The 21,941-nt window shown below is 37.7% G+C and overlaps 1 protein-coding gene across 1 annotated transcript in view; it reads right to left on the bottom strand.

Moving 5' to 3' along the window:
- The window catches only part of DNAJC12 (DnaJ heat shock protein family (Hsp40) member C12), a 34,500-nt gene extending 13,515 nt beyond the window's left edge, over positions 1–20,985 (bottom strand). Inside the window, exons 1-2 of the mRNA XM_007167814.2 lie at positions 20,752–20,985; positions 9,048–9,126 (exon numbers count right to left, since the gene is read on the bottom strand). Coding sequence (XP_007167876.2) covers positions 9,048–9,126; positions 20,752–20,829 — 157 coding nt within the window. The 5' untranslated portion in view covers positions 20,830–20,985. The remainder of the gene's footprint in view (positions 1–9,047; positions 9,127–20,751) is intronic.
- Between the last annotated feature and the right edge of the window lie 956 nt (positions 20,986–21,941).

Below are 21,941 nucleotides of genomic sequence, written 5' to 3'. Positions count from 1 at the left end.
TGAAAGTTCACTGAAAACTATAAAACATTGTTGAAAGAAATTAAATATCTAAATAAATGGAAAGACATCCATGTTCATGGATCAGAAGATCTAATATTGCTAAGATGGTAATATTTCCCAAACTGATCTACGGATTCAACACAGTCTCTATCAAAATCCCAGCTGCCTTTTTTTTGCAGAAATTGACAATCCATATGCAAATACAAGGGACCCAGAATAGTCAAAACAATCTTGAAAAATAAGAACAAAAGTGGAAGAACTCACACTTCCCAATCTAAAACTTTCTACAAAGCTATAGTAAGGAAAACAGTGTGGTGGTATTGCCAAAAGGACAAATGTAAACAAATGGGATATTGAGAGTCCAGAAATAAACCCCCACATTTACAGTCAATTGGTTTTTTTACAATTCTACCAAGACAATTCGATTGGGAAAGAACAGTCTTTTCTACAAATAGGCTGGGACAACTGGATATCCACATGCAAAAGAATGAAGTTGGGGCTTCCCTGGTGACGCAGTGGTTACGAATCCGCCTGCCAATGCAGGGGACACAGGTTCGATCCCTAGTCCAGGAAGATCCCACATGCTGCGGAGCAGCTAAGCCCATGCGCCACAACTACTGAAGCCCACGTGCCTAGAGCCCATGCTCCACAACAAGAGAAGCCACCGCAATGAGAAGCCCACGCACTGCTACGAAGAGTAGCCCCTGCTCGCTGCAACTAAAGAAAGCCCGCACGCAGCAACGAAGACCCAACACAGCCAAAAATAAAAATAAATAAATTTTTTTAAATGAAGCTGAATCCCATATACAAATATTAACTCAAAACGGTCAAAATGTAAGAGCTAAAGTTATAAGAAAAAAATATAGAAGTAAATCTTTGTGACTTTGGATTAGGCAATGGCTCCTTAGATATAATGCCAAAATCACAAGCACAGCAGCAAAAGAAAAAATGAAAAATTGTACTTCATCAAAACTGAAATGTTTGTGCTTCAAAGAACACCATCAAGAAAGTGAAAAGAAAAGACATAGACTGGGAGAAAATATTTGCAAATCATAGATCTGATGAAGGAGTTGTATCTAAAATGTATAAAAAACTCTTACAACTTAATAAAAAGACCAATACCTTCATTTAAAAATTGGCAAGGACTTGAATAGACATTTCTCCAAAGATATACAAATGGCCAATAAGCACATGGGAAGCTGCTCAACATCATTAGTCACTGGGGAAGTACAAATCAGAACCACAGTGAGATACCACTGCACACCTACCAGAATGATTTTTTAAAAAAAGATAGATAATAACAAGTGTTGGTGAGGATGTGGAGAAATTGGAAGCCTCATACAGGTGGGATTGTAAAACAATGTTCCTGCTTTGAACTACAGTTTGGTAGTTCCTCAAAATGTTAAACATAGAATTACCATCTGACCCAAGAATTTCAACCCTAAGTATATACTCAAGAGAACTGAAAACATATGTCCACACATATAAAAACTTGTATATGAATGCCCATAGCAGCTTTATTCATACTAGCTAAAAAGTGGAAACAACTCAAATGTCTGTCAACCAATAGGTGGATAAACAAAATGTGGTATATGCTACAACATGGATGAACCTTGAAAACATTATGCTAAATGAAAGGAGATAGTCACAAAAGGCCACTTACTGTGTGATGCCATTTATATGAAATAGTCAGAATAGACAAATCTATACAGTAATTAGATTCGTGATTGCCAGGGGCTGGGCAGGGGAGAATGGGAAGTGATTGCTAAAGAATATAGAGTTTCTTTCGTGTTCACAACAATTTTATGAGGTGGATATTATTAGTATTATTCACATTTTACATAGTCTAAGGCTGAAGGAGGTTCGTATAACTTGCCCCAAGTCCCTAAGCTACAAGTGATAGAGCCACAATTCAAACCCAAGCCTGCCAGGCTCCCCAGCTGGGAAGGCTACACTTGACTGCCTTCCTGCCCCTTCCATTTTCCTGCAATACATATTACCCTCTAATCTCCACTTTCTCCTTCATCTCCAGGGATAATAAAAATCTTCCTTATTCATCACTAAGATCCAGGTTGTACCCTTGAGAAACTCAGAGTCTAGTAAGGAAGCAGACATATAAGCAAATCATTTCAATACAGTGTGATATAGAGAAATATAGAAGCAAGACTGGTTCTGCTTGGGGAGTCAGGACATACTGTACTAGTTTTCTAAACACTTGGAGTCATCCTTGACTCTTCTCTTTCTCTCACATTTCAGTTCTAATTAGTTAGCAAATCCTGTTGGCTCTACTTCAAAATGTATCCAAGATCTGACCTCTTGTCCCCACCTCCACTGCCATCACTCTGGTCCAAGCCACCATCCTCTCTTGGCTGGATTATTATACTAGCTTCTCAACTGATCTCCCTGCCTTTGCCTCAGTCTATGTTCTACACAGCAGTCAGAGTGATCTTTTTAAAAATAAGTCACATAGGGAATTCCCTGGCGGTCCAGTGGTCAGGACTGTACTTTCACTGCAGGGGGTGCGGGTTCAATCCCTGGTGGGGGAAATAAGATCCCACAAGCTGATACCACAAGCCGCACGGCCCAAAAAAGAAAAAAAAAAAAGTCACATAATGTCACTCATCTGCTCAAAATTACTTCCATTTTGACTTTTCATTTCTCTTCGAATTAAATTGAAAATTCTTACCATGGCTACTAGGTCTGACATGCTCTGCTTGCCCTCTGCCCCTCTCTTCCTGCTCTGACCTCTTTTTTTTTAATATTTATTTATTTGTGGCTGTGTCGGGTCTTAGTTGCGGCATGCGGGATCTTTCATTGCAGCACACGGGCTCTTCATTGCAGTGCTCAGGCTTCTCTCTAGTTGTGGCACATGGGCTCAGTAGTTGTGGCACTCAGGCTCTCTAGTTGTGGCGCACGGGCTCAGTGGTTGTGGCACGTGGGCTTAGTTGCCCCACAGCAGGTGGGATCTTAGTTCCCCAGCCAGGGATCTAACCCACATCCCCTGCATTGGAAGACAGATTCTTAACCACTGGACCACAAAGAAAGTCCCCTCCTATTCCTCCTATTTTTCCCATCTCCCTCGCTACAGCCATAGTAGGTTCCCTGATGTTCCTTGAGTGCACCAAGCACACTCCAGCCCCAGGACTTGGCACTTGCTGTCCTTTCAACCAAGAACACTTTCACCCCAAGCACTCAAATGACTTACTTCCTCCAGATGTCAGCTCAGATGTTGTCTTGTCGATGGAGTTTTCTCTGACCATGCTACATAAAATAACTGCCCACTCCATCAGCCCCATTCCTTTATCTCCCTTGCCCTGATTTACTTTTCTTCATAGTACCCCCTGACATTATATATAGTTATTTGTTTATGATCTATCTCCTCCATGAGAATACAAACACCATGAAGGCAGAGACTTTGTTTTGTTTCTGCTGCATCCCTTGTACTAGAGCAGTGTCGTAGGTGCTCAAAAAGTATTTGTTCAATGAATGAATGAGTGAATGCCTCCAATTTGGATGTGAATATAAAGATATTCATATAATGCTATTCCCTGAGCTCTAAGCACCAAAGAAATGACACATGCCCTTAAAACATTTTGTGAATTAGGCACATTTTAATAGTATCAATGGGAAAAATAATTAAAATTATCCTGATGGTGCTTAAAAATACCTCATGGGAAGTAGTCAATATCCTTTGAAACAGAAGATGTTAGGGCAAATGTACAGTCAATACTGATGGTACCACCATACCAATTGTGAAACTACTGAAATACTTCTGTACCTCAATTGGTACAGAGCTGCTGTTCCTGAGCTCTAATCCCCCAAACACCACCACTTCAAGTGTTCCTCCAGCAGCCAGAGAAACTGCCAACCATGGCAGGGCACCTCCAGGACCCTGTCCAAAGCTGGGCAGCACAGGTACGTAATAGGTCATTTAATATCACTGCTGGAGGTAGTAGCAATTAACAGATTAAAGGGAAGACCCTAAAGATGGGGTTATTAAAAGCTAAGGAAAACAAACACATAAAAAACATCTTGCAATAGCTGCTAGCTCCAGTGAGTAATCTTTCCTGTTGCTGACAACAGTGTAAATGTCCCAATGTATAAATGAGGTGTCACTTTTTCCAACGGGATAAAAAGCTCATTAAATTATCACCATGGATGCACATGCCAGTTACTACTAGAGCAGAGGTTGTAAAGGTTTACATTTTTATCTATGATTCACCTTCTGTTTGCACATAATTGTTGGCCTCATTTTGTAGAGTTTCCGGAATGAAAGAATTATTCTAATATCAATCCCTCAACAGCAGTTGATAAGCAGAAAGCAAAAGAGACCTTACCTTTCCTGTTAGGTGGCCTTTTCCTTGTTCCATACCCTTCACCACATTTAATAAAAATGAGTTTGGATTTATATTTGTCCTTTAATATATCAGCTAATCAAATGAATCATACAAGATAAACATATACCAGTTCTGGGAAGAGAGATCTCATTTTATAAGCTTATACAAGCAAATGATGATGGAACCTTTAAGAGACATTCTGATTTAACTCCTAGGTCTACTTTGAAAATACAGAGTTTCTTTTAATTCATATTTCATAGTATAATTTGTATTATTATTATTATAGCCACAATTTAAATGTAGGCCACTTACAATTACTTGAGAAATAATAATAATAATATGATATCAGGGCATGCTTTGAAAACAATCTGGAGGAAAGTACACCAACTGTTAATAGTGGTTCTCTAGCAAAAAGAGATAAGAGCAGACTTTCACTTTCAACATTATTTAACACTGTATGTTATTTTTATTCCAAGGGGGAAAAAGCAATAAAGAGATTTTAAAGTAGGAAAACATTGAAACATTGAAAGATTTCAGTTAGTAAGAGACAAAGAGTTCCCCTTCTTCAAATATTCAAATGTCTTTGAAGCCTGCAAATCAATAACAAAAATACCATTTCACGGGTCCTTAATTTAGTTTGAAATCCCTTTCTTCAGGCTCAAGAGAAGTTAATAAAGCATTGGTCTGAAACCATTACTGTTATGTGCACATAGGACTGGCATCAGTGCCAGCCAGAGGCTTTTGATCTCAGTAACACAATTTCTATAGCACAACCAGTCCTGCCTACATCACCCACAACAGCAGAGCAAAGGTCTCTAAAAGCCTTAGATTTAGATTTTTTTTTAATGAGAGTGAGAACGATCTAATGTTTACTTACAAAAAGAAAACTATCCCATTTTGTTAAATTTTTATCTTGGAATGCTGCATAAAAACAAGAAAAGAAAGTCCACTGACTCATAATTGCCAACATTCATTGAGTTCTTCCTACATGCGAGATACATCATTTAATCCTCACAGCAGACACATGAAGTAATAATATGCTATTAGTCTACCCATTCTACCTAGGAGTATGTTGAGGCTCAAAGAGGTTGCCCAAAATCAACTAGCTCATAAGTGGGAGCTAGGAGCAATCCAGACAGACAAACCTGTGTTCATATCTACTACTCCGTCATGCTACCAAATCAGTCATTTCAGTGGCAGTGGTTGAGACTACATTTAGCAAACCAAAAAAGTGTATATACAAGTTTGATTTCTTCTACCTGCAGTTGTTCTAAAGGCTTAGCCTTTCACCTTAATGAAATATGTTTCAAAATCTGTCCAATATATTCTGGATTTCAGTCAAGCTAAAATCAGCATCAGGGTGAATTTTTGTTTCACATTTTAAAATATTTTTATCAGTAACCTTAACCCTTCTCCAAGTGTGTAAAGAACCACTTAAATTTTCAGAAAGCCATATTAATCCAAATTAAGTAAATGGATGCTTAAACAGATTTCTAAGCAATTTCTACCCAAAGGTTGAATCATCTATCTACTGCAAGCCTGACAAGGGAAGATATTGATGTCTGTGTACCTTTTCATTTTAAACAATATTTACACAGTCCAGTGTTTCTCTGAACAAGAAGCCTTGAGGTAGCCCATACATGAAAACCCCCAACACTATGGCAACTAGAATGGCAATGATTGCACAATGATTCATCATGCATCCTGAATAGAAATTGTTTGCTGGGACAGAAAAACAGCTCAAAGCCATGCTTCACTGGAGAGGAACCCAGTTAAACAATAATCTGTGGTGGTGGGGTTTTTTTAAGTGTTTATCAAATTTTTATACTTTTATGCTAGGACATCTATCTTAATATTAACTCTAGTTTAGAGAGGTAATTCATATGTCTCCTACAGAAATGTTCACGAATTCATTCTTTCACTCATTCAAGAAATTATGTGCACAAAGTAGCTGTCCTCCATGGCAGGTGCTGTGCTGGGTGCAAGGCATACCACTTTGAATGAGACAAGCAGGAAGCCAGCCTCACTGAGCTTCCAGTATGACTAATAAACAAATTGTCAACAAGAGGACAATATGATACACAGCTGGCCACCTGACGTATATGTTGGGTGCTCTGGGGCACACATAAATCCCAGAGGAAGTGATGGCTAAGCTGAGACCTGACTCAGGAGCACGACCCAACCAATCAAAAGCAGGGCAGGGAGGTGGGCAGGACTCGGGGATGTTCCAGGCAGAGAACGTAATAGGTATAAAGGTCTGAAGAGTGGAGAGCAGGGCACATGAAGGAACCAAGGTAGTTGTGAGTGGCTGAAACATGGGGTTGTAAGCATGGTGGTGGAGAGAAAGTGAGGATAGAGAGATAAGTGGGGGGAGCACAGCATGAAGGGGCTTGTACCTAAGGGCCCAGCAATGGCAAAGAATGAACTATTGCTACACGTACAATATGGGTAAATATCACAGACATAAGGTAAAGCGAAAGAAGCTACATGCAGAAGAATACATACTGTATGATTCCATTTACATGAAATTCAAAACTAGGCAAAACTAATCAATGATGATAAAGATCCAAAAATGGGAGAGGGTGCTGACACTGAACAGGAAATGAAAAGGGACTTTCCCTGGGGTGGTGGAAATGTTCTACATCTTCATCTGGGCAGTGGTTAAACTGGTTATATGTGGACAAAAGTTTATCAGGTTTACACTTATGATTTGTCCACATTGCCTTAATAAAAAAGGGGAGGGACTTCCCTGGTGGTCCAGTGATTGGGATTCCATGCTTCCACTGCAGGGGGCCTGGCTTCAATCCCTGGTCAGGGAACTAAGATCCTGAAAACCATGTGTCGTGGCCAAAAAAAAGGAGGAGGGTCAAATGAGCAGAAATAATAGTTAAGTATCTAACAAAAGATGACTTCATACATTGGAAAATGACTTGTTTATACAAATCAAAGGGATCAATGATTTCTAGAGGAAATTAAGAGATTTACGATTAGGGAAAAATTTTTTTTAATGAAGAGGGTTTGGGTCTTACCATTTGTGAAATATGGAGTTATAGACAGGTCTTAATCATAATATTTATCTTATAGAAAAATCATATGTATACACATACTCTACACATACCTATAGTATACACATATAGTAAACATAGTCATCAAATTTAAGATAGTATTACCTACCCTGAGGGTAAAATCAGGGTAGGAATACACAAGAGGTTTCAACTGCACTGGTAAAGTTTTAAGCTGTGTGATACATACATGGGCATTTGTTATAGTATTATTTGTACTGTTTTGTACATATTAAATCTTTTATTTCTTTCCATAACTAGAAAGAAAGACCACTATTTGCAGTGTGAAGCAATTAAAGGAGTCCTGTAAGGATTCAGGCATGAAATGATAGTGGCTTACCTACTGCAGTGGCTCTGAGGAAGGAGGGAAGAGGACCTACAGGAGAGAGATGCGGAAGGCAAATCACCAGCTTTTGGTAGTCAATCAGATGTAGATGTGAGGCAGAGGAAGGAGACAGGTTTTTGCCTGACCAACTGAATGAATGGTGGTGCCATTTATTGAGATGGGGAAACATAGAAAAATGAGCATGATTTTAAGAGGTGAGAGGAGGATGAATAACAAGTCCAGTTTTTGACAGAGTGACTTTGAATATTTCCAAGAAGCAGTTGAAGCTACAGTCTGAAACTGAGGAATGAGAACTGAGTTAAGGATAGATTGGAGAGCCATCAACAAATAGCTGATGATTGAAACCACAGACTTGGACAAAACTCCAGAGAAAAAGTGGGGAGTAAACCCAGAAGAGGGTTTAGAAGGGAACCTTAGGACAGAAGGGAAGGAAGTCACAAAGGAGACAGAAAGAGCAGCCCAAGAAGTAGGAGGAAAAGCATAAGGGCATACGTATCCTGGTAGCTAAGAAAAAGGAGTGTCAGGAAGGTGAGCTTGGTCAATAGTGCCAAATTCTGATGCAAGCTCAGGGAAGGTAAGGACTAAAATGTGGACCATTGGATTTGGCAGCCAGGAAGTCCTTGGTGACTATCACAAGCACTGTTTCCTAGAAAGGTGAGGAAGAAGTCAGACTGAGATAAAATGAAAAGGGCAAAAGGGAAGTAGAGATACCAACTGTGGACTTCTTTTTCAGGAAGTTTGGCTCTAAAGGGAAGGCAAGAGATAGGGAAGGAGCAGGAGGGCGACAGGTTAAGGAAGGATTATTGGTTTGCTTGTATTTTTTCAAGCTGAGATACACAAAAGCATTTATGTATAAATTTATGATCATGAAATTTAAAATATAAAGAAAAAACAAATGTATGAATATATTATTATATAATCTATATGGACCTATTCAGGTCTTCAAAATGAAGAAAACACAGCAAGGTTCTCATCAAGACAGCCACCTGGTTACAAACATATTTAAGTCATGTTAACATTTGAGAACTGGTGAAATAAAGCATAAACTGGACAGATTTTAAACCATGAAGCAGAACATTACAGCAGAAAGATAAATGAATATCAAATGACTACTGTTAGAAAAAAGACCGTACCCAATTCCCTCCTCACCTTCCATCTGATAGTGCAAAAACATTCTTTGGCATTGAATGAAAGAATAATTTTGAGTGTAAATAGATAGAAGAAAATGAAGTTACTATTAAAGGCTTTTTAGATCTCTATGCTATACATTTTCATGAGAAACAGCCATTATTAAATACTTACCAGCTTTGGAGTTTTCAGGATGCTTATCGGGGTGACATTCCAGGGCCCTGACCTTAAATTCTGCCAGGATTTGTTCAGCCTAAAACAAAAATCAATATTTAAAATAAGGAATCCAATTTGAATGGAAGGAAGGAAGAAGTTGGGTGTCAGTTTTTCCCAAAAAAGCCATGATCACCCAACTTTTTATTTTGATCCCTATATTTGTACTTTGACTTTTTACTCTAAGAAATTATTTTCTCAATAACAAAATTCAGAAGGTATCCGGGACTTCCCTGGTGGTGCAGTGGTTAAGAATCCACCTGCCAATGCAGGGGACACGGGTTCGAGCCCTGGTCCGGGAAGATCCCACATGCCGCAGAGCAACTAAGCCCATGCGCCACAACTACTGAGCCTGCACTCTAGAGCCCGCGAGCCACAACTACTGAGCCCATGTGCCACAACTACTGAAGCCCGCGCACCTAGAGCCCATGCTCCACAGCAAGAGAAGCCACCGCAATGAGAAGCCTGCGTACCGCAATGAAGAGTAGCCCCTGCTCGACGCAACTAGAGAAAGCCCGCGCACAGCAATGAAGACCCAACACAACCAAAAATAAAAATAAATAAATAAAAATAAAATAAAATAAAAAGAAAGTATCCAATAAAAGTTCCTATTCAAATAGTAGTCTGTGATGACAATTTAACTTGCTACTGTATTTAGATGATGGCCCAAGACACCTATGAGTTCAATATATTTAAATGTCAAAAATGGTCAGATAGGTTTATCCTAAGAATATATAAAAGGTGTGTTCACACATCCGAGTTCTTCAAAGGATGCTTAGCCACGAACCATTGTTCAAGATGACTGTCCAGGGACTTCCTTGGCATTCCAGTGATTAAGACTCTGAGCTTCCTTTGCAGGGAGCATGGGTTCAATCCCTGGGCGGGGAACTAAGATCCTGCATGCCATGTGGTATGGCAAAAAAAATTTAATTTAATTAAATTTTAAAAAATCAATTTAAAAAAAGACTATCCAGTTTATAAATTACCCATTATGAAGTTCTTTCTGTCTGCCTTTTGGCCCTTTTCTTTTTTTTTTTTTTTTTTTAAAGATTTATTTATTTAATTGATTGATTGGTTGCTATGTTGGGTCTTCGTTTCTGTGCTAGGGCTTTCTCTAGTTGCGGCAAGCGGGGGCTACTCTTCATCGCGGTGCGCGGGCCTCTCAGTATCGCGGCCTCTCTTGTTGCGGAGCACAGGCTCCAGACGCGCAGGCTCAGTAGTTGTGGCTCACGGGCCCAGTCGCTCCGCAGCATGTGGGATCTTCCCAGACCAGGGCTCGAACCCGTGTCCCCTGCATTGGCAGGCAGACTCTCAACCACTGCGCCACCAGGGAAGCCCCCCTTTTCTTTTTTATTAAGAATTTCACAGTTGGGAATTAGGAGATTAGATAAATGTAGTCAAAAGGTACAAACTTCCAGTTATAAAATAAATAAGTACTAGAGATGCAATGTACAACATGATAAATATAATTAACACTACTATATGTTATATATGAAGGGTGTTAAGAAAGTAAATCATAAGAGTTCTCATCAGAAGGAAAAAAAATTTCTATTTCTTTAATTTCATAGTTATGTAGATGATGGATGTTCAATAAACTTATTGTGGTAATCATTTCATGATGTATGTAAGTCAAATCATTATGCTGTATACTTCAAACTTATACAGTGCTATATGTCAATTATATCAATAAAATTGGAAGGAAAAATTTTTCACAATTTTAAAAAAAAGGATAAACCTGATAATTTTGTTACCAATAAACAGTTTGGTTAGAGATTTTGATTGGGAAAACAGAAACTTCAACCCAAACTAAAATGAGGTTTGAGGGTCATTTATGATTTTATTTGATTTCACTCACCCATCTAATCCTTATCATCATGAATTATCAAGATTTGGCTTCATTAATTATAATTGCAATGTCAACAGCAGGATACAACAGTGGTTATGTGGCTCTTGGATTCTGATTACTTTGTTTTAAATCCCAGTTCTACCCGGAGACTTTAGGCAAGTTATGTAATTTCTATGTGCCTAGGTTTCCTCATCTTTACGTTTCATGAATAAGTCGAGCACTCAACACAAAGCCCAATCACAGTAAGAACTCAATAATAGTAGCTATTATCAAGTGTCAGTGGTTAAGTAACTTGAACTCATTTAGCTTATTACTATAAAAGCTGAGTTTTTTGTTAACTAAGCAGATGGAATTCAAATCCAATAATCGTAACCACTGTTTTATGTGGCCGAATTCTTAAGACTTAGGGACCTATTATCAAGTTCTATATTTACTATACATGAATTAATGAAAGCAAATTGCCTCTTGTTTGAGAAATGAATTCTCAAGCAGTTCAGCTCAGTATTATCATAAGATTCATGGGATAAACATTTTTATCAACTCCACATCATCCTTAATCAATTCTCATAAAAAACTCTTCACTTTTACAATCAAAGACAGGGGCTTCCCTGGTGGCGCAGTGGTTGAGAGTCTGCCTGCCAATGCAGGGGACGCGGGTTTGAGCCCTGGTCTGGGAAGATCCCTCATGCCGCGGAGCAACTAGGCCCGTGAGCCACAACTGCTGAGCCTGCGCGTCTGGAGCCTGTGCTCCACAACAAGAAAGGCCACGAAATGCTCAACATCCTTAATCATTAGAGAAATGCAAATCAAAACTACAATGAGGTATCATCTCACACCAGTCAGAATGGCCATCATCAAAAAATCTAGACACAATAAATGCTGGAGAGGGTGTGGAGAAAAGGGAACACTCTTGCACTGTTGGTGGGAATGTAAATTGATACAGCCACTATGGAGAACAGTATGGAGGTTCCTTAAAAAACTAAAAATAGAACTACCATACGACCCAGCAATCCCACTACTGGGCATATACCCTGAGAAAACCATAATTCAAAAAGAGTCATGTACCAAAATGTTCATTGCAGCTCTACTTACAATAGCCAGGACATGGAAGCAACCAAAGTGTCCATCATTGGATGAATGGATAAAGAAGATGTGGCACATATATACAATGGAATATTACTCAGCCATAAAAAGAAATGAAATGGAGGTATTTGTAATGAGGAGGATGGAGTTAGAGTCTGTCATACAGAGTGAAGTAAGTCAGAAAGAGAAAAACAAATACAGTATGCTAACACATATATATGGAATCTAAGAAAAAAAAAAAAAAAAGGACATGAAGAACCTAGTGGCAAGATGGGAATAAAGACACAGACCTACTAAAGAATGGACTTGAGGATATGGGGAGGGGGAGGGGTGAGATGTGACAGGGTGAGAGAGTGTCATGGACATATATACACTACCAAATGTAAAATAGATAGCTAGTGGGAAGCAGCCGCATAGCACAGGGAGATCAGCTCGGTGCTTTGTGACCACCTAGAGGGGTGGGATAGGGAGGGTGGGAGGGAGGGAGATGCAAGAGGGAAGAGATATGGGAACATATGTATATGTATAACTGATTCACTTTGTTTTAAAGCAGAAACTAACACACCATTGTAAAGCAATTATACTTCAATAAAGATGTTAAAAAAAAATTTTTTTTTAATTAAAAAAAAAAAAAAAAGAAAGGCCACGACAGTGAGAGGCCCACGCACTGCGATGAAGAGTGGCCCCCACTTGCCGCAACTAGAGAAAGCCCTTGCACAGAAACGAAGACCCAACACAGCCAAAAATAAATAAATAAATACAATCAAAGACAGGCTGTATTAGATATGAGTATGTTTAAAGCCCAGACTGATATCTCTACTATTTTCTGTGTTAAGCATGTACTGGGAAACACTTGGAATAACAGGAAGAGATAGATTTCCTAGTAAGAACTGTAATTAATTATGTTTCCTCTTCCTGGGTGCTCCCTTTACCCCTTAGTCACCATAACCTGCTAATAGAATGAAGAAAATTGAGATTGGGACTTGTTTTTAAATTTTAAATATTAAATATTTTAAAGAATCTAGTAGTAAGCATTTTTTAATTAACAAGTAATTTATGAATACTCACGAACTCTCTTTGAAAAAATTTCTATCAATACAGAATTTTTTTTAAAAAATCTTTACTCCTTTTCCCCTAAGATAACAGAATCCTTCAAGACACATTTTTACACACTTATATACATATTTATGTATATATTTTGGGGGGATTTAATAACACAAATGGATAAAATTATACCTATCTATCAAAGGTAGAAAGTTTGGAGGTTTTGTTGTTGTTTTATTTTTTAATTCCTATCCCATCTTTAAAAATTAAGGATAGTCCATATCTGCCTTTCATTATTTTTCATAGTTTTATTGTCACAAAGTTTATCACAAATCTCCTATGTAGGGCTGGTTCTGGGTAAACTAACCAGTAAAGAGGCTTAGTTTGTCTTGGGCATGTTCTATTTATCTCCTGGGATCACCACCCCACGTGCCTGGTGCCAAGTGTGGCCCATGGACAAGTGAGGCTCTCCATGTCAAGGTCCACTGAATCTTGCCTTCCAGACCCAATGTCCAATGGTCTGGAAAGCTGCCTATCCTATTGGCCAATAAACATACAAAAAAGGTTCAACTTTACTCATAAGTAAATAAATCAAAACATCCACGGGATGATCATGACCAGTGTCAGTGAGGGTGCAAAGAAATGAACTCTCTCATGCTTTCCTGGTGAGGATGTAAATGGTGCAGATTTTCTGGATATCAATTGGGATATACACATATATAAAAATCCTTGGGAATTCCCTGGCGGTCCAGTGGTTAGGACTCCACGCTTTCACTGCCGAGGGCCCAGGTTCGATCCCTGGTCGGGGAACTAAGATCCCACAAGACAGGTAGCACGGCCAGAAAAATAAATTTAAAAAAAATTTTTTTAATCCTGTAATTTTTTTCATACTCTTTGATTCAACAATTTCAATTCTAGGAATTTGGCTAAGAGGATAATCAGAGGTAGGAAATGGATTTAGTTACAAGAAAGTTCAATGAATTAAAAGTTATACACTTTAGGGCTTCCCTGGTGACGCAGTGGTTAAGAATCCACCTGCCAATGCAGGGGACACAGGTTTGAGCCCTGGTCCGGGAAGATCCCACATGCCGCGGAGCAACTAAGCCCGTGCACCACAACTACTGAACCTGCACTCTAGAGCCGGCGAGCCACAACTACTGAGCCCACGTGCCACAAATACGGAAACCTGTGCACCTAGAGCCCATGCTCTGCAACAAGAGAAGCCACCGCAATGAGAAGCCTGCGCACCGCAACAAAGAGTAGCCCCCGCTTGCCGCAACTAGAGAAAGCCCGCACGCAGCAACAAAGACCCAATGCAGCCAAAAATAAATTAATTCGTTAATTAATTAATTAAATTTAAAAGTTATACATTTTAAACAAAAACCTATGTGCCTAGTAATAGGATATTTGTTAAAGTTAATTGTAATACAGCTATAAGATGGGATATTTTGCAGTCATTAAAAAAATCATCTTTTAGTAGAAGACAATAATCAGAAATTTTATATAATGCATTCTATGAGAAAAGGTAAGCTACAAAGTGTTATGTATGGTATAAAACCTTAATGTTTTCTCAAAAGGAATTATGTAACATGTATATGTGTGTATATGTAAAATAAAGATAATGATAATAATAGCTAAGATTTATTGAGACCTACTATGTGCCAGGCACTGTTCTAAGTACTTTATATATAGCATCTCATTTAATTCCCACAGCAACTCTATGAGGTGGGTACTATTACCATTCCCATTTTGCAGATTAGGAAACCAAGGCATAGGAAAGTTAAGTAATTTTCCCAAAGTCACAGAGCTACTAAGTGGCAAAGCCAGGATTTCAAGTCAGACAGTCTGACTCCAAACACATACAAAAATATACATATAAATATTTATACATATACATATATACTTATTACATAATACATAAATACAGCATATATGCACGCATAATTGGCATGCCTATGTCATACTCCCAAACATTAAGCATTTTTCTCTCTACTCTCTTCATACTCCTCATTTCTTTATTGAACATATATTAATGTTAGAAATTAAATTTTAAAACTTAAAAACTTATCTTTTCCATATCCTAATAGCACAGTATTTTGCTCTGTGCCAGGAAATACTCGTGTGCAATAGGGACTAATTTGATTCCCACTTGAACGGATCTTCTCCAGCTTTTCCCTGGCCACACAAATGCCCTCTGACTCTCCCTCCATGCATTTAAATTTTAACCAAGTAAGATCGTTTCATGCCCCATCTCTTCTCTGAAGTCTTCTCAGATATTCTTTCCTTAATTCCTGTTGCACTTATAAACAGTACTGCACAGCACAGTACTTAGTTGTCCTGGAATTGTTTCCTCTGTATGAGCTTTGATTCTTCGACTGGATGCCAATTTCCTTACACACTCGCACCATGTCTCACTTTTTTGTTTTGTTCTCCCCCCATCACGTCTAGTACTGGACCAATGCCAAGTGTTGAACGAATACTTGATTATAGACTGACAGATATTCTTCAAATAACATGACTGTAGTGTAATAGGAGCGTTCTGAAAATGTGATTTATTCATTAAAAGAATGCAGTGATTCGTGTGCTGGAAATGTATATGCTACAGAATATGTTGCAGAAAAGACAAGACTCATTTTAATAAGTGGGTTAACATCCATCATTTTGATTTACTTAGTTTGAAACTGGATTTTTCCCACAAAACGCCCGATATTAGTAATATCCTTGAAATAGATTTCATGAGAGATCATCTTACATCATTCTAATGAAATGATAATTAATTAACATGAGCTATAGAAGTGATTTGAGCCATAAAATATACAATGGTAATACTGGGTTAAAATCCATAAAATACAATAACTATCTATTAATCCACAGTGACAAAAATAGTTGAATAAGTAAATGTGGGAGAAGGGGTAGCTTTTCTTTACAGAAGAATTCCAAGTAATAAATGCAAATGGATGAGGAAAATAGAAAGTCACCATTAGGCAAACACCATAACAGTAACTCTTATAGGCAAGATTCCCTAAAGGATGCTAAAATCAGTGGGTGAATGTTTGAGGAGAAACACTGTGGTCTCAAAGAACTGTCACCAATATATTTGTTAACTACAAAAGGGAAAATAGTAACCCTACACTGCAAAAACCTGTCAGAAGAAAGCTGACAGACACATCTTAACCAAATGATCAACGTTAATAAGACATATCTACATCAGGTACCCCTGAAATGATGCACTGAGAAAGGCACACCATCACTTCTGGGGTGTTCTTTCCAAAAACACATAAACTCACTCTAATCATGGGAAAAGATCAAGCAAACCAAAATTGAGGGACATTCTACAAAACAACTCACCACTACTCTTCAAAGTGTCCAGGTCTTGAAAGACAAGGAAGATATGAAAATTTGTCATTTTGGAGGAAAATAAGGGAACCAGACAACCAAGTACAATAAAGGATCCTGGCTTGGATCTTGAAAGAGGAAAAAGGGCATTAGTAGAAAAATTGATGAAATTGGAAGGAGCCCTATACTTTAGATCAGGGGTTGACTAACTCTGGCCCACAGCCCACATCTGGCCCACCACCTGTTTTTAAAATAAAGTTTTATTGGAAGACAACCATGGTCATTCATTTACATGTTATCTATAGCTACTTTCTCACAATGGCCGAATTGAGTGGTTGTGGCAGAGACCATAAATCCTGCAAAATCTAAAATATTTGCTATCTCAGGGTCAGCACCAAGATGACACAAGCAGGGACTTCTGTGGCGGTCCAGCAGTTAAGAATCTGCGTTCCCAATGCAGGGGACACGGGTTCGATTCCTGGTCAGGGAACTAAGATCCCGCTTGCCGCACATGCCAAAAAACAAACAAACAAACAAACAAAAGATGAGACAAGCAGGACACCTGGGTTTAAGGAAGTACTTACTCTCTCTCAGGTCGCTGCACTTGCAGAAACCCTGAGAGTTAGTGCCTCCTTAAATTTTGCATCATAAGCACTCTGCTTGCCTCACCCTAGTGCTGACCCTGTCTATCTGGTCCTTTACAAAAAATGCTTGATAACTACTGGTTGAGTTAATACTATTGTACCAATGTTAATTTTCTGATTTTGATAATTGTACTACCATTAAATATGATGTTAACATTAAGGAAGCTGGGTGAAGTGCATACAAGAACTCTATTATGTTTGCAACTTTTCTGTAAGCCAAAAATTATTCCAATATAGATGGAGCACAGAGGATTTTTAGAGCAGAGAAACTACTCTCTATGATATACTATGATAAGGTGGATAAATGTCATTATACACTTGTCCAAACCCACAGAAAGTACAAAGTCAAGAGTGAACCATAATGTAAACTATAGACTTTGGGTGATGATGATGTGTCAATGTAGGTTCATCAGTTGTAACTCTGGTGGGAATGTGGATAATGGGAGAAGCTATGCATCAGTGGAGGGGGCAGGTATATGGGAAACCTCTGTATCTTGCCCCTCATTTTGCTATGAACCTAAAATTGCTCTTCAAAAAATTCTATTAAAAATCATTTCAAAATAAAATATTTTAAAAATAATGTGAATTATAGAATAGAATGGGGACTTCCCTGGTGGTGCAGTGGTTAAGAATCCGCCTGCCAATGCAGGGCACACAGGTTCGAGCCCTGGTCCAGGAAGATCCCACATGCCGCGGAGCAACTAAGCCCGTGCGCCAAAACTACTGAGCCTGTACTCTAGAGCCCGCGAGCTACAACTACTGAAACCTGCACACCTAGAGCCCGTGCTTCGCAACAAGAGAAGCCACTGCAATGAAAAGCTCGTGCACCACAAGGAAGAGTAGCCCTCTCCTGCAGCAACTAGAGAGGGCCCACGTGCAGCAACGAAGACCCAACGCAGCCAAAAATAAATTAATTAATTGATTTTTAAAAAATAGAATAGAATGAATTTATGAAGTTCCAAGTGTACAGTGTTACTGTGAGGCCAAAACAAATCCCTCAACCACGACAACTTACTATATGCTAGGCACCATTCTAAGCACCTTATGTATCATGTCTCATTTAATCCCAACAACACCTCCATGAGGTGGGTACTATTATTATCCCCATTTGCAGATTAGGAAACCCATCCATAGAAAAGTTAAATAATCTTCCCAAGGTCACATAGCCAATAAATGGTTAAGATTTAAACCCAGGTGGTCTGAAGTCAATAAGAAAGAGAACTAGAAAAAAAAATAGATGTTTCTATTTATTGAGTTTATGCTCAGTTTTCAAGTCCATGAAATCTTGAAATGAAAAAGTCTTCTTATTACTACTGAAATGATGACCAGATATTAAAAAATCAATTAAGATCCACACCCAAGAGGATGCCTTACACCACTAGTATGTGGTATATGCATCAATAAGGACTTCAGAAGATTTCATAGCATGCGTCTATGTAAAATCTGATATAGGGAGAAAAAGCTAACTGATTTGGGCTCAAATTTCAGTAAATGTTTTTGAACAGGGGGTATTTGTTTTCTACTCAACAGCATGGAAATCCTCCCATGGCCTCATATATGTCATTTAATTAATTTCCAACAGACGCTTTAAAGTGTAAGAACTGTATACTAAAGCAAAGAATTATGTGTGTATCTAACTCAATTGTTGTAAGTAGAATCAAAATATCAAGCTGCTTTGAAATTATAACTGCTAAATTGCTCTTGGATAGGAACAGTTCTGGTTAATTTTTTAGAGCATCAGATCAGGGAATATGTGAAGTAAAGAAAATCCATGCAACACAATTTAAGTAAAGGAAATGTCATAGTAATACTCAAAAAAAGGCATTAAAATATTTTTCAGTGAGAAGGATACATATAAAAAGAGGGGAGAGGGGAATTCCCTGGCAGTCCAGTGGTCAGGACTCTGCCCTTCCACTGCAGGGGGCAGGGGTTTGATCCCTGGTCAGGGAACTAAGATCCCGCAAGCCGAGCGGTGTGGCGAAAACAAACAAACAAAAAGGCAGGGCAGGGGGGAAGATATATATATAAAAAGAATCGACAAAATTGTGACAGGTCATTGCATTTTAAATAAATGACTGTTACCTACACATACTATGCCATTGACAGAATTAGTAAAATACATCCGGAAGAAGGAATGTCAAGACAATGCTTTTATTCTCCTTTTAATATATGCTACGGTATACACAGAGTATGACTGTAACTGGTAACCACAAAATGAAACTGTTATAAACATAAATAAACAACAGGATCATTTTTTTTAGTCTATTCAAGACTAATCTCTCTTTGTAGAAAGATTGAAAAGACAATAACATAACTACAAAAGACTGACTAAGGGGTCAAAAGATTTATTAAGGGGAAATTACAACCTTTACTTTATAACCTAGCATGACAATATTTTTTATAAATCCGAATCGTGAAACTTTTCAAATTAAATTATGTTCCTTTGATTCAAATAGTTCCTTCAAAAATTATTTGGCAAGAGTATAATCCAAACTATGAATAACACATAATAAGCTTTCTCAGTTGCTATAAGTGTGTTTAACTACAAGGTACCTAAGATAATTTCCTCAGGGTGACGAAATTAGAGAGAATCCTTTGTGTCCAATATTATTCTATTCTCCAAACAAAACGAAGTACATTTTATTACTTAACTCCAGCCTTATGAAACAAAGATGAATAGAAAAATAATTTGCTTTAAAATATTTTAATATTAATAGCTATATTTTAGTAATAAAATAAAATAAATATTTTAATACTTGTTATATAAATATAAAATAATACGAATATATTTAATAATATAATTGAAATATATTTCATATTCATCTCAATATTTAAAATATTAAAAAACGGTAAATAAATGAAATGTTTAACAATAAGAGAATAACCAATTGTGGTACAATAGTAAAATGAAATATGCAATCATTAACATATATATGAAGAATCTTTAGTAGCCTGGAGAAATCCTTGTTAAAATGTTAATGGATAAAAAGCGAACTTGTCTTCAAAAATACATATATAGGAAAAAGCCTGGTGATTAATATACCAAACATTAATAGTGTTACCCTTGGGAGGTAGAATTATAAATGAGCTTTCCATAATTTAAAAAACTTTTACAACCTTTATAATTATCTACGGGGACCTTTAAAAACATTGTTCCATTATAGATCAAGTGAACAATTACAGAGTTTTCACACATTTTGTTTCAGAAGCCAGACTTTAAAGCAGTAATTCCTCTCGCACAATTTGAAGTATTAACATAAAAGGATGTTTCTTGGTTTATATAATTTAACTGCTCACATAAAACTACATATTTTAATAAAACATTTTAAAATCACTAATTACTAGAAAATTACATCTCATCTCAATTACAGTGTAAATTACCATAATAAAGATATAGCTTATGTATACTATGAAACACTGCCAATAGCAATTACAATTAAATTTCAAATATGTATTTTTAGTATATTTGAAATAGAGTCTATGGCCATGTGCCAGAATACACATATTCAATCAGAAGCTTCCATAAAACTGAAAAAGGACACTATTCAAATAAAGACCCAGCACATATTTAAGTCCTTAACTTTCTCTGAGCCAAAAGTGCTTTAAAATAATACAAGATTAGATTTTTAGGCAGCGTAAGTTCCCAATTAAAACCTTAAATAAAAACTTGAAATACTGTTGTGAAAAAGAACGGCATTATTCACTTCCTTACCGAAGACAGTTCATCACATCCCAGTAACATGTAGTAATCTTCAGTATCTTCCAACCTGTAATTCAGTATCGCGTCCATTTAGATTACTAAATCAGCTTTTCTTCCCTCTGAAACAAGAGGCACAATGAACTGCGAATTAACAGGAAAAGCCTTATGAGGTCTGGTTTACAGCTGCGCGTTCCAAACGACAATAACTAGATTTAAGTCTGGCCACAGTCAACACACCAGATGTCATCCTAGACCTTTGTAAACTCTACCTTTCATTGGCTGTTTATACAAGAGAAAAGAATAGCCCACGAGCAGAACTGTTGCAGTGCTGCCTGGGATCTGTAGTTTGAATTTATGTAAGCGACGTAGATGAACCATTCCTTTCATGAGTTGACAAAGACTGTCCATTTTTACACACTCTCCAAATTGGCCATCTTTTCATCTCCTATATATTTTTGTCTTTTTCCATTTTTTTTAAGGGATAGAAAAAAAGATTGAAGCATTATGGTAAAATCTTAGGATTTGTTAAATATGAGTAGTAGGCGCTTTTCTGAGTGTTTAGAGTATTTCATAAGTTTTAAAATAGTTTAAGAGTAGAAAGAAATAGACTAAGAAAGCAAATTTGTATTCATTTGACAATCTATTCATTCAATAAATATTTATTGAGGACCTATTTTATGCTCAGCACAATTGTAGAAAAAGGTGTGGTGAACAAGTCTCTGTTTTTAGGGAGCTTACATTCTGACAGAGGGAGGCAGACAAGACACATGCAAACAAAGAGGATTATTTAAAATAGTGATTTGTGCCACAAAGGAAATAAAATATGCCAGTGAGAAGGAGAACTGTGTGATGACTGGGGTCTGATCACTGTGCCATTTCTCCTGGCTGGCTCTCCCCACACTCAGGAGTGTGTCTGGCCTAGGGTGGGTCCAGGGTGCCTGTATTTCAGCTCACTGTGGCCCTAAGAAATGCAGGATTTAGAGAAGAAAGTGAGTGGTCAGGGATACATTTTAACTGTCTTAACCCTTTAAATGCCTCCATAAACTATTGCCTTAAAAAAATACTTTTTCATTGAGCTCACCAATATACATCTTTTTTAAGGTTTATTTCTGAAGAGAAATCACTGAAGTACCATTTTTACTAATCCTTCATTATATATCATTTCTTGCTGAAAGTTTGGTGTGGAATTTTAAAACGAAGTA

The sequence above is a fragment of the Balaenoptera acutorostrata genome, chromosome 16, assembly GCF_949987535.1.
Source record: "Balaenoptera acutorostrata chromosome 16, mBalAcu1.1, whole genome shotgun sequence".
Classification (NCBI taxonomy): domain Eukaryota; kingdom Metazoa; phylum Chordata; class Mammalia; order Artiodactyla; family Balaenopteridae; genus Balaenoptera; species Balaenoptera acutorostrata.
Note: the sequence above shows the minus strand (reverse complement) of the source record. Positions and strands in the feature narration are given on the sequence as shown.